The 18,997-nt window shown below is 41.9% G+C and overlaps 1 protein-coding gene across 1 annotated transcript in view; it reads right to left on the bottom strand.

The window, feature by feature from the left end:
• The window catches only part of LOC115785873 (zinc finger matrin-type protein 4-like), a 102,912-nt gene that overhangs the window by 16,690 nt on the left and 67,225 nt on the right, over positions 1-18,997 (bottom strand). Inside the window, exon 4 of the mRNA XM_030737792.1 lies at positions 15,164-15,260. Within this exon, the coding sequence (XP_030593652.1) occupies positions 15,164-15,260 (97 nt within the window). The remainder of the gene's footprint in view (positions 1-15,163; positions 15,261-18,997) is intronic.

Raw genomic sequence — 18,997 nt, forward strand, 5'->3', positions numbered from 1 at the left:
GAAAGCGGGGAGAAGCATTACAAACTACATGTTCCAGAAAAGCCTCTCAGCCCAGCTGAACGCACAAGCGATTATATTCAACAGCACTCAGAGTTGTTTGGCAGAGAATCATCCTCCAAACAAATGCCAGCGGACTCTGTAAAATGTAATCCAATCACTCCCCAGAAGCACAAACATCCAAGTTTGAAAGACTTTGAGACAAAGGAAAAAGAACAAGGGAAGACACCTCCATCCAACCCTTACCGTCAAAGGTCTCAGCTGGTTAGCTTGCCCAATAGGGGGTCTGAACCTGAGCCACACAGTGCACAGGAGCTTGCTCGATATCTCATGCGCAGGGAGTTTGTGACTTCGGGGCTTTTGGAATTTGATGAACGACCCGAACACTACTGGTCATGGAAAGCATCTTTCGTTGGTGCCACTCAGGACTTAAATCTTTCAGCCAGGGAAGAATTAGACTTGCTGGTCAAGTGGCTGGGAGCAGAGTCAGCAGAACAGGCACGGAGAATACGTTCAGTGCACATTCTCAATCCCTCAGCAGGTCTCAACATGGTGTGGCAACGTCTGGAAGAATGCTATGGGACAGCAGAAGTCATAGAAAATGCGCTGCTTAAGAAGATAGAAAATTTTCCTAAGCTAACCAATAAAGACAACGACAAACTGCGGGAACTAGGGGACATCCTTCTTGAACTGGAGTGTGCTAAAGAAGAAGGATTCCTACCCGGTCTGGCATATTTAGACACTGCTCGTGGTGTAAACCCTATAGTCGAGAAATTACCGTACAGCCTGCAAGAGAGATGGGTTACTCAAGGATCCAAATACAAAGAGGACCATGGGGTAGCATTCCCACCTTTTTCTTATTTCTCACAATTTGTCCGGCAGCAGGCCAAGGTTAGAAATGATCCTAGCTTTGCTTTCTCCGCTTCAACCAGTCACATACCTGCAAGGACAGAAAAGGCCACAAAATACAGTAACAAAGCTTCCGTAAGTGTGCGCAAGACAGAGATCTCTTCCGAGACCACAGATTGTGGTATCCTTTCTACTGGAAAGAAAGGGATTGAGCCAGATAGAGAGTGTCCAATCCACAAAAAGCCTCACCCGCTTAAAAAATGCAGAAGCTTTAGAAGCAAGCCATTAGAAGAACGCAAGGCATATCTGAAAGAACACCGTATTTGCTTCAGATGCTGTGGATCAACACAACATATGGCTAAAGACTGCAAGGTGGCAATCACATGTTTTGAGTGTAACAGTAATGGCCATATCACAGCTCTACACCCTAGTCCACCTCCAGTGGTTAAAGGAAATACCGTGGTGGAGAAGGAGGAAAACGAGGAGCATGCAGAGAGGACATCTTCAGTCACATCTAAGTGTACAGAGGTTTGCGGGGATATGGGGAGCCCTCGTTCATGTGCTAAGATCTGTTTAGTTAAAGTATATCCAGCAGGGAAAAGAGGAGAAGCTATCAAGATGTATGCGGTGCTGGATGAGCAAAGTAACAAATCACTTGCAAGGACAGAATTCTTCCAGCTCTTTGACATCAAGGCCAGTCCACTTCCATACACATTAAAAACGTGTGCAGGAACAGTGGAGGCCTCAGGCAGAAGAGGCAACAACTTTGTGCTTGAATCAGTGGATGGAAAACTACAGCTTCCTCTCCCCACTTTAATTGAATGTGACATGGTGCCAGATGATCGATCGGAGATTCCGACCCCTGAGGTTGTGCAGCATCACCCACACCTACGGCCAGTTGCCAATAAGATTCCAGAGGTGGACCCCGACGCTCCAATCCTTCTCCTCTTGGGAAGAGATATCCTAAGGGTGCATAAGGTAAGGGAGCACATCAATGGGCCTCACAATACTCCTTATGCGCAGCGGCTTGACCTGGGCTGGGTCATCGTGGGAGAAGCTTGTCTGGGTGCAGTGCACAGACCAGAGAAAGTAAACGTGTACAAAGCAAATGTGCTACATAACGGTCGCACATCCTTCCTCAGTCCATGTCCAAATAATATTCAAATAAAGGAGGACTATGGCAACATCTTACATCAGCCCACCACTGTTAACAGTGCAGAAAAGAGAGGCCGTTCTCAGAACACAGATAGCTTTGGATGCTCAGTGTTTGAGAGGTCTAAGGATGATGACAAACCAGCATTATCGGTGGATGATAAGACCTTCCTGGACATCATGGACAAAGAAGTTTATCAGAATGAGGAGCACAGCTGGGTGGCGCCCTTACCATTTCGTACTCCTAGACAACGCCTTCCAAGCAATAGGGAGCAGGCAGTAAAGCGTCTCCGTTCACTCAGGAAGACACTGGAGAGAAAGGCGGAAATGAAAACTCACTACATAGAGTTTATGCAGAAAACACTTGACAGTGAGCAAGCTGAGCTAGCACCACCTATGGAGGAAGAGAAAGAACACTGGTATCTGCCAACATTCGGTGTGTATCACCCAAGGAAACCAGAGCAGATAAGAGTCGTATTTGATTCAAGTGCTGAGTGTGAAGGCGTGTCTCTGAATGATGTACTCCTCAAGGGCCCAGATTTAAACAATACTTTGTTGGGAGTTCTTCTGCGGTTTCGCAAAGAGGCTGTAGCTATCAGTGCAGATGTGCAACAAATGTTTTATTGTTTCATTGTCAGAGAGGACCACAGAGACTATCTTCGTTACCTCTGGTACAAGGACAGTGATCTCAACACAAATATGGTAGAGTACAGGATGAAAGTGCATGTGTTTGGAAACACTCCATCCCCTGCCGTGGCCATATATTGCATGAGACGTGCTGCAGAGAAGGGTGAAAAAGAATACGGTTCTGATGCAAGGCAGTTTGTGGAGAGGCAGTTTTATATGGATGATGGCCTTACATCAGTTTCCACACCAGAAAAGGCAATAGATCTCCTGGCAAGAACTACGCAGATGCTAGCAGCATCCAATCTGAGGCTACACAAGGTGGCATCAAACAGTGGGCAGGTGATGGAAGCCTTTCCTGTGGAAGATCGTGCAAAAGACTTGAAGGATTTGGAGCTTGGTGTGGACCCTCTTCCTCTACAACGTAGCCTAGGACTCTACTGGAACCTGGAAACAGACAGCTTCACATTTCAGGTATCCCAGGAGGAGAAGCCATTTACTCGAAGAGGTGTGCTGTCCACAGTGAACAGCCTGTACGACCCTCTAGGGTTTGTGGCTCCAGTAGTAATGCAAGGAAAAGCATTAGTCCGGGAACTCTCACGTGGAAGTACTGACTGGGACACTCCGCTTCCTCCAGACAAGCAAGATGAGTGGAACACATGGAAAGACTCTCTGAATGCCTTGAAAAACCTGTCCATAAAGAGATGCTATATTCCTGTCTCACTGTCTTCAGCACAGACAAAGGAGCTGTACATTTTCTCAGATGCTTCGATAATGGCAATAGGAGCAGTAGCCTACTTGAGAGCAAGAGATTGTAATGGGAAAAATCATGTTGGATTCGTCATGGGAAAGTCCAAGTTAGCCCCATGCCCAGCTCCTACCATTCCACGCCTTGAGCTTTGTGCAGCTGTGCTAGCTGTACAGTTGTATGAACAGATCAGAGATGAGCTTGATATCCAAATGGATACTGTGAGGTTCTTTACTGACAGCAGGATTGTACTTGGATATATTCACAACTCCAAAAGAAGATTTTACGTCTATGTGGCCAACCGGGTTGCTCGCATCAGACAATGTACCCATCCTGATCAGTGGTGCTACATCCCTACAAACCAGAATCCTGCAGACCATGCAACCAGGCGTACATCAGCAGAACAACTGCAACAGAGCAGCTGGCTGTCAGGACCCAGTTTTATAACTTGTGACAGTGCAGAGGGGGTTCCTGAACCCTGTTTTTGCTCTCTTGTGAATCCTGACACGGATGCAGAAATCCGACCTGAAGTCACAACCATGATCACCAGAATCATTGGGGCCCAATTAGGGTCACGACGCTTTGAGCGATTCTCAAACTGGAGAAAACTCTGTGGTGTTACAGCCAAACTGATTCACGTTGCAGCGTCCTTTAAAGAAAATCAGCAAGGAACAAAAGACAAAGGCTGGAAATGTTTCAGAGATAGGCCAACACTGATGGAGCTCTCACAAGCCAAGATAGTGATTATACGTGCGGTGCAACAAGATGTCTTTAAAGAAGACTTAAAGTGTATCAAGGAGGGAAAGCCATGTAACAAGCAAAGCCAGCTCAGAAAGCTAAATCCTGTGACAGATGATAATGGTTTACTTCGGGTTGGAGGTCGCATATCGTGTGCAGACCTCTCAACAGAAGAAAAACATCCTCTGATCATTCGACACACTCATCACATTGCCACACTTCTTGTGAGATTCTATCATGAGCAAGTATCTCACCAAGGACGCCATATAACAGAGGGAGCAATCAGAGTGGCTGGATACTGGATTATTGGTGGGAAACGGCTCGTGTCCTCTACACAAGTGTGTTATTTGTCGCAAGTTGTGTGGGAAATTTCAAGAACAGAGGATGGCAGATTTGCCAGTTGACAGACTCACACCCGAGCCTCCATTTACAAATGTAGGCCTTGATGGGTTTGGACCCTGGACCGTCATTACACGTCGTACAAGAGGAGGGAGTGCGGACAGCAAGCGTTGGGCAGTACTCTTCACCTGTATGGCAACCAGAGCTGTACACATTGAGCTGATTGAGTCCATGTCAACTGACAGCTTCATTAATGCACTGAGAAGGTTTTTTGCTATCCGAGGCCCATGCAAACTCCTTCGTTCTGACAGGGGAACAAACTTTGTGGGTGCCTGTAAGGAATTGAGCATCAGCACACAAGATTCAGCAGTAAAAACCTACCTCCAAAACAAGGGATGCACATGGGTATTTAACCCACCACATTCATCACATATGGGGGGTTCATGGGAAAGGCTCATAGGTGTCGCTAGGCGCATTTTGGATGCAATGCTGCTTCAGACAGGCCAGATGCGCCTCACAGATGAGGTCTTGAGCACCCTCATGGCTGAAGTCATGGCAATCATGAATTCAAGACCCCTGGTTCCTGTGTCTACTGACCCAGACATGCCTACAGTCCTCACCCCAGCAATGCTTCTGACACAAAAGACAAATCCTGTTGCAGCCCCCTCTGGAAAGTTCCAAATGGCTGACCTGCATGGTAAGCAGTGGAAGCAGGTCCAGTGTCTCGCAGACACTTTTTGGAAAAGATGGAAAGGGCAATATTTGTCCACTCTACAAAGTCGTAGAAAATGGATTCAAGGAAAGCCAAATATCAAAGTGGGAGATGTCGTCTTACTCAAAGACACCCAAGCTCACAGAAATGAATGGCCAGTAGGGGTGGTTGTTAAAACCCTGCCAAGCAAGGACCAGGCTATTCGCAAAGTGGAGGTGAAGATTGTGAAGGAAGGAACTGTCAAGGTTTTCCTGAGACCAGTTTCAGAACTTGTAGTCCTAATTTCTGAGGAAAATTGAACAAAAACAGAAGAGATTTCAGTTTCCTAATTAGAGACATTTCTTTAGTTTGATAGTGGCATGATAACATCATGCCAAGCGGGGAGTGTGCTGTTTTCTATAAAAAAAATTGTAATTTAAGCAGTGGTAATGTGACCACATTTGTACAATGCTGCCACCTAGTGGACCTTTTATTTTATTTTTAATGGAATAGATTTGTAGCTAATCAGTGAAAGCAGTTGGTTACAGGGAAAGCAGCTAAGCGCATGGTGCAAAAGAGTGCCCTTTCTTACGCTTGTGCCTTGGACACATTTGTCTGTAAGTAGTTCATGCATTAGTTCTGACTATGTTTTCTACTATTTGTTAGTCTTCTGATGTTTTATTTTGGATAATTTTATAGTTGCTATTCTTGTTAAGCTAGCCTGTTAAGTTGGGGAATGTTCTACATGTATAGTTAGCTGCTTAGTAATGTGTCATGAGGAGTCCATTACAGTGTGTGTATATTAATATATGATTATGTTTCTGTATTTTTTCAGTTTTACACTGGCGACACTTCTTAATTAAACTGTGCAAAGCCAAGCAAGGACTTGTGAGTTTATTGGAGTATCAAAGTGTTAACTAGCTGTCTAGCTCTGCCAGAAACGCACTGCGAGGGCAGCATATGTTCTGCTAACAAAGAAACAAAAAAAAAGGCCAAATACTCAACAATGTCCAACTGCCTACAAATGTTTATGTTTTATAAATGTGTTATGAGACTCATGTGGCTCAAAGCATCACTGTTTCCAAGTACCATCTCTCAGGGCTGTCACTCTTCTCACTTCTGCATGTGCTATCACAAGGTTTTGTAGCTTGAGGATAAAGCAGAGATAATTCAGCCTCAGTTTAAAGCAAAGGATTTGCAATTATCAGATGCAGAATTAGGCAGAGCCTGATTATAATTCATTATCTATTATTTACCATTGGTATAACACGTGAGCTTGAATCTGTTGTTTTCTGTAAAGGTGTCCTTGGACACCTTCTCAGTGTCAGCTGCCAACACAGCATTTGTGGTGCTGTCACTGGGACTCTGAAATAGTCTTTATTTAATCTCAGAGAAGTTTTATTAGCTTTCTACTTGGTCTTTATTTATTGGTAGCCTGAGAGTTAATATGCTCCCATTCAGCCTCATCTAAGAAGTACTTGCCATTAAAGGTTGAAGTCTTCATCTGTTAATTCTTGGTGAAATCTCTATTCAATGCACTAATATAATGCATCTTTCTGTTGCATATACTGTAGGTGCATAAATCTGGCCCTTCATGTGCTTCCTTTCCATGCAGAATAAGGGAATGCCTGCATCAACAAAGCCACCAACCATTTTAACTCATAAAAGCTTTTCTATGTGAGTGCTGATGTGCGTCACAGCTCCATCGTTTCCCTTCTATCTCTGAATTGTCAAAAAACTGCAAAAAAGACCAAAAAAAATTCCCAAATCAACCTTTAAAGAAAGAACACACTTTTTTTTTTTTTTTTAAAAAGAGCCTAAGTCACTGCTGAGTCAATGAGCTGCTTGAATTTTAAAGGTGTCAGCAGTAGGACCTTTGTGGCTAACACGTTTCTGCAGCCTATTAGCATTCTTAAAGCCGGTTTGTACGCGCACACATGTGCTCATGCATTTTCACATGCAGTGGCCATAGATGGATAGATGCTCTGGGAAGACGTAATGGTACAATAATTATCCTGTCAGCCGCTGTTGACCAATTGATGGCAGTGCAATCCCATTTACGTTGCAGAAATACAGCAATTAACAAGCAATTTGTCTTGTAGAATTATGCCAAAAAGATAATTAAAGTGAAATAAGTGTGACAATCAGTACAAATGCTTATTCCATCTGCATTCTGATGACCTAAGAAAAACTTAAAAAAAATCTTGAAACACACAAAGATGAACACCATTTATTACATTTTGAAAAACTGATCCTACACTCAAAAAAATAAATAAATAAAACATACTCACAAAAAAAACATAAAAGGCAAAACATTCTTCACACTGTACTTTATATCATTAATGAGTAATTTCAGATCTCCTATGAAACATTCGTCTCTAGTGAACAATACTTTCTATAGTCCAGATTACTACTAGGTCATTATGTTCATTTAGATCTAATAGGAGACATGAGAGAACCTGTGGCTCTTCTGACTAATCCATGCATTCATATATCAGTGAGTTATTAAAAACATGCTTATGACACAGGAACAGACCTCTACAATACTTCCACAGGCAGACCTTGTGTTGGTGAATCATGGATCGTTTTATCTATCTTTGTTAGAGATCTGAAACAGAACTCGGGGGGTTAAAGCCGTTCCAGCGGCTTCACTTCCTCAAAGTCATCGCTGGTGATGACTCAGAGGGCCTTAATCCTTTGCTTTTGTATTGTTTATTGTTCTCTCAATAAGTCTTGGGAATGAAGGGTCAAAAAACCGGCACCCATATATTAGACAGTTCTTCCTCTCCGAGTCTTCAACCAAACCACTACAGAAGAAGCTGGAAGTAAAATTTTTACACTGCTTCACAATTAGGATCTGTTTGAGCATTACAGAGTATACTGTATATACAAGCTGTTTAAGAGCCGCCCACAGCACAGTCTGTAACATTTACCTTCCCATGCTGATCTCTAGTACAATGGCTAAAGATTAATCCCGCCAAAGAGCCTTGAGGTCAAAACTCTTCAAAGGTCAGTGTTTGAAAATATCACCACAGATCCCCAAATTGATTGGTAAATGGTTGCTATGCACCATTTACTTTGACTTAGTGAGTGGAAAATAGAGAGACTTTGAGCAAGCTGCATGGGACCCTCCTTTCCTATTAATTAACACTGACCACCTAAACCAGCCTAGCATCTCTTGGCATCTCTGCTGCTCTCACTACTGAGCTCCTCCTCCTCCTGTTGTCCACATAAAGCTGCTTGGCTATTTTTGTCTTACATGCTTGTTGTGATGGCCCAACAGAGCCAAAGACAGAGGAGCTACTTTAGGTTTTCTACTTCAGGTTTGAAAACTGACGAGGCAACAGAACGGCACAAAGAAAACTAAGAGCAGGGGAACAAAAGAAGAACAGGCCATAAAGCCAATTTCACCTATTAAATCCCCCATTAGGTTAGAGTTTGTACTTTGGACGCCAGTGGCAAATCAGATCGTTTAAACACCAAGGCTGTTGTACTCTTTTAGCTATCTCAATAGAGGAGTATAGATCACACTTCTCATTAGTACAGCTGTCATGGTGTAATTAGTTCCCTTTCCTGAGTCAAGATTGAATTTCCTACCCGCTTTCCTGACCTTAGTTCATCGAAGCAATAAAGGCCCATATGGTCCTGTAGCTTGTGGGCTTTGTTTCCCATTTTGCAGTGCAGCGTGACTCTCCTCATATTGACCCAGACATACATATCCACACCTCACCTAACTCGGTGAACCATGCAAAGAGTATCCACTAATGGGGAAGGACATCAATGACTGCAGATACACATTGACTTTTGTACAAGTATTTGACCTGTTCTCATTAGTACTACACTGAAATGTAGAACATACTGATTTCAAAGAAATCAAAATCAAGATTGCATTGGTCATCTAGATATTTTTACATTTGTATAAGGTGTAAACCACAAACCTAGTTGTCTATAGTGTACATTAATGTAATCAAAGAAAACTGCATCAAATGGTAAAAATAAAGTTAAGACATTACCTCCCTGTAACTTGGCAAACAATAGCCTAATTAAGAGGTGGGATTAAAAAGTTTTCTTACAGATTTCTAGTTGAAGACTGTCCCATTCCAGGTTATCTTCCTGTGTGTCCCTGGAGGTCCCATCCCAACCCCTGCAGCAGAACTTTGCAATCACACCTTGTACACATCCAGCAGACAGCAAGCACTAGCATTAGCTCTATTTTGGTCTCCACTAGCTCCTGAAGGAAATATATATCTTTTCAGATGCTAAATGCTACACTGTGTACACCTGCTAGCTGCTAGTGTTTATGAACCAGTAAAGTTGCAATCTGCAAAATCAAAACAAGCTGAAAGGTGATCAAATGCTATCTGAAGCTGAGAATCATTGTAGAGCCTGTTGGTTCTCTACCACACAATCATGGAAAGTTGAAAGTATGCTAATTTCTATCTCCATAATTATTTATATTCTTGGATTCTATTAGAATCACCAATTAACCTAACCCCACCGGCTGTACCTCGCCTCTTGCCTTATGATAGCTGCAATAGGCTCCAGCGCCCCCGTGACCCTGAAAAGGATAAGTGGAAGAGGATGGATGGACGGATGGTTTAAGGTCACCTTCCGTTCAAGGCAACTTTCTTCTGATTTACTGTACCCCTTAAAACTTTTTGCTCACAGGGGATTACTTGATCTCATTAATATGCTACCACTTATTGATGCAGTGGTTAACACTGTCGCCTCACAGCAAGAAGGTCCTCAGTTCTAATCCACTGGCTGGCTGGGGCCTTTCTGTGAGGATTTTGCATGTTCTCAGTATTCCTGAGTGGGTTCTCTTAGACTACTCCAGCTTCCTCCCACAGTCCAAAGGCATGATTGCTAGGTCAGTTGTTGCTTCTGAACAGGTCCTAAGTGTGAATGGTTATCTGTCTCTCTGTGTTAGTTCTGCAATAAATTGGCAAGCTGTTCAGGATGTAACCCACCTCTTACCCTATGACAGCTGTAGGCTCCAGCCTCCCTAATCCCTGTCCCACCCCCATGATCCTGAACTGGACAATTGGTTAAGAAAATGATACTGTAGGTAGACTGAAATATATATGGCCATTGCAAAATTAATGGTTTCCACTTGCATTAGCTTTTTTAATATGATGTTATTCATGTGAAAATACACCAGATATATCAAATACTATCCTTAACCCCCTCTTTAGCTTTGTAAAACAGAGCCTTTCATTGACTCCATGTGAAATGGCATTAGGTAAATGACTTAAATACACCTGAGGCAAAGTTGTGGGCTATGTGGAAAAAAATCAGGCTGGTTGGGTGGTAATGGGAGCTTGAGGGCAGGCACAAGTGGCCTGACTTCCCAGAGCTTTGCCCTGCTCAGTTTGTGGGGTGGGATGGAGGGTTTGTGTGTGATGGTATGAGTGAATCTGGATGGAAACCCAGTGGCTCTGATAAGGTGGAGTAGTCATCCATGTCTAAAGTAAAGAGGCTGCTAAATGGCATGTCATGTCTCCTGATGCCAGCATCCCTGTGGACGTGTTCAGCCAGAACTGGCCAACACGAGGAATTAATTCTAGGACATGCACCATGTAAGCCTCATTAATTCACACCTACAGCCAAGGGCCCATGTGACATCCCACACAGCGTGCAGTACTCTTGCTCCTACCGAAACTATTTTAAGTCACATAATCTGTTAAGAGGAGAATTTCCTCAAAATAATACAGACATAAGAGGGATGCTTCCCCATTTATTTGGATTTTTATTTTTCTGGTTAACTCATTTACCCATTAAGCTTCCCATTAAATACACATTTCTCCTGTTGTATCTTAACAGTATAGCACAGACAATTCCTTTCTTTATACATTTAAAACAGGTAAACAGGTAAATGTGTTGACTTTTTGTTCATTTAGTTTTTGTGAAATGGAGAAGTTGTTCACTAAGATCAAGTGTAGTGGCTGTGATTAGCAGTTCAGTAGGTGTGTGCAGCCTTTTTAATTTGCTATTGTTAGAGGTCTCATAGATTAATTCAGCAGGCACCTGCTTGTTGTGACTGAGAGATTAACCCACAGACTGAATATTAAGGATGGATGTAGCCACCATCACATCACATTTTGAAGCCTCCAATTTAGCTTTAAGGCCATCACTTTTTGACTTTCTGGAGCCAGATGTGACCATATCGGGTCAAGAGGATAGAGTGCTAAGTTATCAGTTAGCTTGATTAATGAGATACACCCACAAATGCACTGGATGCAATAGCAGCACACAGCATGCCTAGCAGCTAATTACTGCTAAATAACAGACTAGTAAAATGCTACAGTTTCACTTACAGAATACTTTTCTATGGTTGCACAACAAAGCAAACCATTGGTTAGATAATTAAATTAAATGCTCTAAAACCGCTAACACTTTCAAAAGTTCCAGTTCAGTGACTCAAATTAGCAGAGGTGAGGCCTAGCAGACAACATGTAATTACAGCTGCCTATGTTTGCACAGGTGGCTATGCTTCTATGCTTAGGCCTTAACAAAATCCAACTGTGTAAATAATTTAAAAAATTAATACTTAAGATAGTGCAAGCAGGGTGGAGTGGGTGGAGCTGTGTGTCAGGGGTGATTTGTGACAGAAGTATAATGAAAGCAGAAGCAGAATGGAAGGGAGATGGTAGTGAGACCTGCTACGATGTATGGTTTGGAGGTAGTGGCTCTGACAAAAAGACAGGAGGCTGAGCTGGAGCTGAAGATGTTAAGATATTCATTGAAAGGGACCAGAATGGGCAAAATTAGAAATGAGTACAGTACGAGTCAAAAGTTTGGACACACCATCTCATTCAATTTTTTAATTTTTTTTTTTCCAACAGTGTAAATTAATACTGGAGTCATCCAGACTATGAAGGGACACATATGGACTCATGCAGTAAAAGTATTAAGCACAGTGAAGGCTGCTCTGCCTTCACTCTGGGTTCCAACTCATCCCAAACCATCTCAGTTGGGTTTAGATCAGGTGATTGTGGAGGCCAGGTCATCTGACACAGCACTCCATCACCCTCTTTCTTGGTCAAATAGCCCTTACATAGCCTGGAGGTGTGTTTGGGGGTCATTGTCCTGTTGAAAAGCAAATGATGGTCCCACTAAGATGGGATGTCATGTTGCTGCAGAATGCTGTGGTAGCCATGCTAATTATGCCTTGGATTTTGAATAAATCACCAACAGTGTCACCAGCAAAGCACCATAAGTTCTTCCTCCTCCATACTTCACGATGGTTCCTACTCATGTAGGAACCATCTGCTCACCTTTTCTGCATCTTTCAAAGATGTGGCCTTTGGAACCAAAAATCTCAAATTTGGACACATCGGACCAAAAAACAGATTTCCACTGGTCTAATGTCCATTTCTTGTGTTCCTTGGTCCAAACCATTCATGTCCTCTTGTTGTTCTTCCTTAGAAGTGGCTTCTTTGCAGCAATTGACCATAAAGTCCAGATTCACAGTCTTCTCTGAACAGTTGACATTGAAATGTGTGTGCTACTTGAACTCTGAAGCATTTAGGTGTGCTCTTATCTGGGGTGCTGATAACTTGTGGTTTCTGAGGCTGGTAACTCTGATGAACTTATCCTGTGCAACAGAAGTAACTCTTGGTCTTCCTTTTTGGGGCGATCCTGATGAGAGCCAGTTTCATCATAACGTTTAATGGTCTTCACGACTCCACTTGAGGATACTTTCAAAATGGACTGACCTTCCTTTCTTAAAGTAATGACGGACTGTTGTTTTTCTTTACTTCGTTGAGTAGTTCTTGCCATAATATGGATTAGTACATTACTCAAAAAGGGCTATTCACTGTGTACCAACTCCACCTCTTCACAACACAACTGATGCTCTTAAACACATTAAGAGGGCAAGAAATTAACTCTTGACAGCCATTCCAGGTGATTGCCTCATAAAGCTGACTGAGAAAATGCCAAGATGTGCAAAGCTGTACTCTAAGGAAGAGGTGCTTACATTGAGGAATCTACAATATAAAGCCTGATCTGGTTTGGTTAAAACTTTTTTGTTTATTTATTTATTTTTTTCAATACTTTACTTATAATTTCTCAGAATTTAACAACTAAAGCAGACAGAAAAAAAAAATAAGGAAAGAAAAAAAAAAATCCAAAAAATCAAAACATTACAGAAAAAAAAAAAACAACAAAAAAAAACAGTGTCAGCCAGCTGATATATTGACTACAGAGGATAAAAATATGCATGTCGGACCAAAGTGTGCAATTAAGCACGGGACAGAGTCATAAGGGACAACAGGTCGCACAAAAACTAATGCAATTCAAACAGTGCACCATAAAACAACACAGCACTAATATAGGGTGAAATCAGGCCAACGATAAAGATGAGAGGAAAAAAAAAAAATACAAAAGATCACAAACAAATGATCAGGATAATCAATTTTGCACACTACTTTGTATATGTCTATTGAAAGGACCCCAGACATCAAGAAATTTATGATGACTGTCTGACAGAGAGTATCGAATCTCTTCGAGGTAAATACAGGAGACCATCTCATTAAGCCATTTCTTGAAGCAAGGGGGGGTAGGAGATTTCCATCCCTTTAGTATAACCCGCTTTGCAACCACCAAACCAAACATGAGAGCCTGCTGGGTAGACATAGGAAGAGTAAGAGAAAATTCAGAACAACCCAAAATTATCAGATGGTTATCAGGGGTCAGATGTCTGCCATAAGCATTACTAAAAAATTGAAATATCTTGCACCAGAAGTCCACAAGGCTCGGGCAGGAACAGAACAGATGACCCAGAGTCCCATCATCTGATTTACATCTATCACAAGTAGGAGAAACAGAGGGAAATAGTTTATTAAGTTTGGTTTTAGAGAAGTGCAGCCGATGGACAACTTTGAATGGAATAAGCTGCAGTCTGGAGTTGATGGAGCAGGTTTTGATTCTCGACAGACTCTTATCCCTCTTATCTTCACAGTTTGGATGACTTTAGCATTAATCTACAATGCAGACAATTTTTAAATAAAGACAAAACACTGAATTAGAAGGTGTAGCCAAACTTTTGACAAGTACTGTATATCAGAGGGACAGCTCAGATGGAGTAGTTTGGAGAAAAAGTTAGAAAGGAAAGGATGAGATTTTTGGACATGTGTAGAGGAGAGTGGTGGATATACTGGATATATAGGAGGAAGAGCACAGAGAAGATTCATGGATGTAGTGAAAAAGGACATGCAGAGGGTTGGTGTGACAGAAGAGGATGCTAAGGATAGGGTGAGATGGAGGCAGATGATCTGCTGTAGCAACCCCTAAAGGGAGCAGCTGAAAGAAAAAGAGGATTAAAAAATTAATAGTTAATTAAATCAACCCTTCTCCCTGTAAATCAGCTAAAAAATTGGCTTCATGTGCTATACAGTAAACATGTTAATTTCACCCCTGTAGTTGATTTCTGAGTCTGTAGGTTTTGACTCACTTTTGGAGTCAGTGGCTTTTAGAGGAAACACAGGTTTTGGAACTTGTTTTTCAGCACTGGAGGATGGTTTTTGGCTAAACTGGTTGGTTGAAAGTCAAAAGAATGGTAGTTTATAGTAGGAAAAAGCTCATTAAAAGCTGATGCCAAGATCTGACAGTAATTCAGCATCTGATTAGCCATTATTTTAGTAAGAATACATTTTGTGGTGAAGTAAAAATCAGCTTACTAGGGAGTCACCAAACTGATTGGCTGGCCTCTAGACTGCATTCCACAAGTGTTTAAGCTCTCCTGTAGGCCCCTGAGCCACCAGTTAGCAACAGCTAACAGCTAAAATGAGGTTAAATTAGAGTGTTAATTTCCTTTAATTGACTGTCCCTTAATTTGCAGACTAAAATAAAATTGGAGAAAAAAAATCTCGCTGGCTACCTCCAGTTAAAGCTCGAGTGTTCTGTCTCAGCAGTGGAGCAATGAAAGCAAAGAAAACGTTAGCTTTTGCCACAGCAGCATTAGCAGTTTGAAGTGGAACTTAGCTGTTTGGCTGCAGTGAACAGCAGTGTGATCCACTCACTTGTTTTGGTGCTTTGAGCCCTGCAGATGTGCATGGTACTGTGCCACTGAGTTGAGTGTGACGCTGCAGACTTCACAGGAGTAACTTCGCTTCAGGCCTGGAATCAAACAGAAAATCACACAATAAATGAATAAATCTGGGAAACGAACGCATGGTTTGCTTTCCACACGTTCCCAGTGACATTTTCAAAACATGATACAGTAATATGATTTTCACTCTGCTGCACATGGACAATACTTAGCAATCCATCAAAGTGATGCAGCCTGTCTGCAGGAAAACATTTCCTTTATGCAGACAGGTCTCAGTCTTAGACTTTTCACATTTGCTTTAACTAATGGAGGCTGCAGGCTGATGAAGGGGAAAAAATGAATTTCATTTTCATATGATTGCTAAAGAAGACTTCCATAACTGCACTGAATGAGAAGACTATTTGTGCAGCAGCAGTAGCTGCAAGATATTCACACAGGATCCATAGGTACAGTACCTGAGACCTTGAGATGTCTGATTCATTTGGAATCAACAAAATTTAATGAACTGCCTGTTTTGTTTTTTTCTAAATAGCACGACAGCAATGTCCTCAGGGTGAAAATGGCTGTACTGAATCAGCGTCCTGTTGCTGCAAATTATAAGCACCCTGTGTAATCGCTGTCATGTTGCACTAATCTTATTGTGGTGTGAAAAATGGCCGTCTTGATTTCCTCGCTCTTACAATTGAGTTAGCTCCTCCATAAATATTCCTCAGAGGAAAAGGCCAAGAGAAAATAAATGCCACCCTGCACTCAATGAATCACATTTCCATATCCTCCTCAATCAAATTTCCGCACTGAATGATTGTTTGTTAAATCATTGCAGAGAGGACAGGGCTGCCGAAACTTTGAAAGTCTTCTTGTTTTCTTATTTCAGGGTTGTGGAAGGTGAAAGTAGGCTAGTTCTCGGATGTCGATGTCAGCTGTTTCCTTTCTAACATTTTGGATGGAGGGAAATATTCCCCACAGAGAGTGGCAAATCCCCCCCTTTCAATTTCACTGCTGATAAGCTGTACAATAACCACTCTGTCAGTTGGCCGCCACCAGGACTGAGATTTCAATTTTGCACCATCGTCCCCAGATACAGTCATGAGTCGACATTAAATTTCTGTACCAGGCAGAAAGGCTCTGCTTTGCAGTGGCCCTTTGACAGCCTGCCTCTCAAACAATTTTTGAAAGGGTGAAAGATTATACTGTGACTTCAGCATCCATCATTGGCAGCCACCTGCGGCTCTTCCCTCATGACACTGCAGTGCATGAGCGATGAAGCATCAGAAGCTTTAGGCCTCTGCAGCCCCCCCCTTCATCAACTTCACTTCCTACTTTCTGAGGCACTGGAGACTCGTTTGTTTTGGTTAACCTGTCCCTTTGCTGAGAAAATGAGGGTAGCTCAGGAGAAGATGCAGCAGAAGAAAAATGTGCTCTGCAGTCTCATTTGTTTGCGTTAACTTAGGAATTTTGTAACTATAAAAAAATGTAACAGGCTGTGAATCTGATACATGTAGAGAAAAATGCTGCTTTATGTCTTCTGTCTTTATTCAATCTTACAGTATAACAGGTATACCTTTTGAAAGTAAGCTGCCACTAGGTAAACTGCTAAATCTAAAAAGATCAAATTTAAGAAAGAAAAAAAAAATTGGTGTAATGAGAACTTGTTCATATCAACTGCCCATTTAGTTCAAACTTCAAAGGTTAAATTCACAAAAACATCTTTAAGCTAAGATGAGCTCACCTGGCAGGGTTGTGAGACCTTTCTAAAAGATGTGTAATGCAGCATTTTGGTTGTAAAAACAGATAAAACTCACATTTTAATGTTTAGAGATTGTTCTGGCATCGAGTGATTGATTTGGCTTAACAAAACACAATCATAGAGCTGGTTTGAGCTCTGCAAAGTCCTAGTAAAAAATTTTAAAAAGCAGTGTATACAGATAGCATTTTACAGAGGTTACACAATGCTAGTGTTAGCATCTAAGGTTCCTTCTGAATGCCCCCAAATCCTCCTGATTAAAACCAAGAGCCATAACAAAAATGCAAAATTTAGAATCGGTCAATTTGAACTCCAAGGCACATTCAAGGCAAAAAAGGAAAGAAAAAAAAAAAGCAAATTTAGACTATAGTGCATGTTCTCTGATGAGAAGAGATGACTGCTCTGATGACGCCTCCTTGGTAAGTACTTGTGAGTGGCCCTGAAATTTGGCAGGCCAGGGTTTGATGCAGGCTGGTAGATCTCTGAACAAATCTCACTTTTTTAAGCCACCTTGCAGGGATAAGAAGAAGAAGAAAAGATTGCTACTCTTCAAACAGAAGACTGCTCACCATCACCATCAACTAAATGTACTTCAGTGTTTCCTAAAGAGACACTTTGCTTGCGTGGGCTACTCAGGTGCAGTAACAGTTGGAAGGTAATTTGCCAACTCAAGAGAACAATGTCATTGTGATTTACTAGGGAATTACTCTTATTTTGAAATTTGCTGCTAACTGGCTAGCAAGAGCCCTCCCAGGTGACTTAGTACCCAGGTTATTATTGTAGCTTTTTCCAAGAAAATTCTTGTTGTCCCATGATCAGAGGTGGGAAGTAACGAAGTACAAATACTTCGTTACTGTACTTAAGTAGATTTTTTAGGTATCTGTAATTTATTTGAGTATTTATTTTTCTGAGTACTTTTTACTTTTACTCCCTACATTTTTACACAAGTATCTGTACTTTCTACTTCTTACATTTTCAGAACAGAGTCATTACTTTTTAACACGTCAGAGGAAAGTTTGCATTTCCGGTCAGTGCGCCGTCAATCATCAAATTATCTGTGCCTAAACGGAGGAATAATAACATATAAGAGACAATCGTCCTGGCGTATCCTCCATCACCGGGGCTTATCGGGTACAAAGGGATTAAATACACAAAGCCATATAATTTATGTATCATTTATAGCGCTATAATCAGGGGTTACAGCGGGCCGGACCGAGTCTGTAAGTTGTGCTCATGGGACATAAACAGCTTAGCTAACGCTACTGAAGAGGAGCGAGCATAAAGGGAGTAACGTGTGGCAGGTAAATGCAACGTTTCTAAACGCTTAAGAAGTATCAGCAAACACACAAAGTGTGTGCAGTTTGTCACACAGTGTGTCTGCTAGGTAAAAGAAGAGCTGCTGTATTTACAGGGAGAGCAAAGAGAGAGAAGTTCACTCAGAGATGGAGAAAGAGGACAGGAGAGGAAGAAGAGAGGTTAGATTTAAAAATAAGGACTGGAAAACAAACTGAGGTGTGCTGACTTTGTGTTATTCAAAGATTGTATGAAAATACTGCAGTTTAGTACGTAATAAACAGGTCAGCTTGTTGTACTGTATTTACAGTAAAGCTCTGTGTTGGACTGGAGCACAGTGTTTGTGTTCATGGTCAGAGTTACAGGTTACATCAGTGCAGCAGAGATGAGTTTGAATCAAAGCTGCTGATGCTGAGATTCATTGACTGAATCCAACATTTATACAGCCTGTATGCCAGGGGTGTCCAAACTTGCGACCCATGGGCCGCTTCCGGCCCCGCCCACTTCCAGTCACTTAACCCTCTTAATTGGGAAGGCGAAATGTCAAAAAAGTAACTTAAAGGGCCAAATTGTATGTTATTTTTTTACATCAATTCGCGGACCGGAAGTGGGCGGGCTGCAAGTTTGGACACCCCTCCTGCATGCTGTCAGTGTAGGGGATGGAGATCAGCTAAGATAGCTGTGAAATACTGGGTTACATCTTTGTGAATTCAGTTCATCCACACAGAGCAGTAAACCTCAGAGCAGCAGCAGCAGGTCAGCTGATCA

This window comes from Archocentrus centrarchus, chromosome 9, assembly GCF_007364275.1.
Source record: "Archocentrus centrarchus isolate MPI-CPG fArcCen1 chromosome 9, fArcCen1, whole genome shotgun sequence".
NCBI lineage: Eukaryota > Metazoa > Chordata > Actinopteri > Cichliformes > Cichlidae > Archocentrus > Archocentrus centrarchus.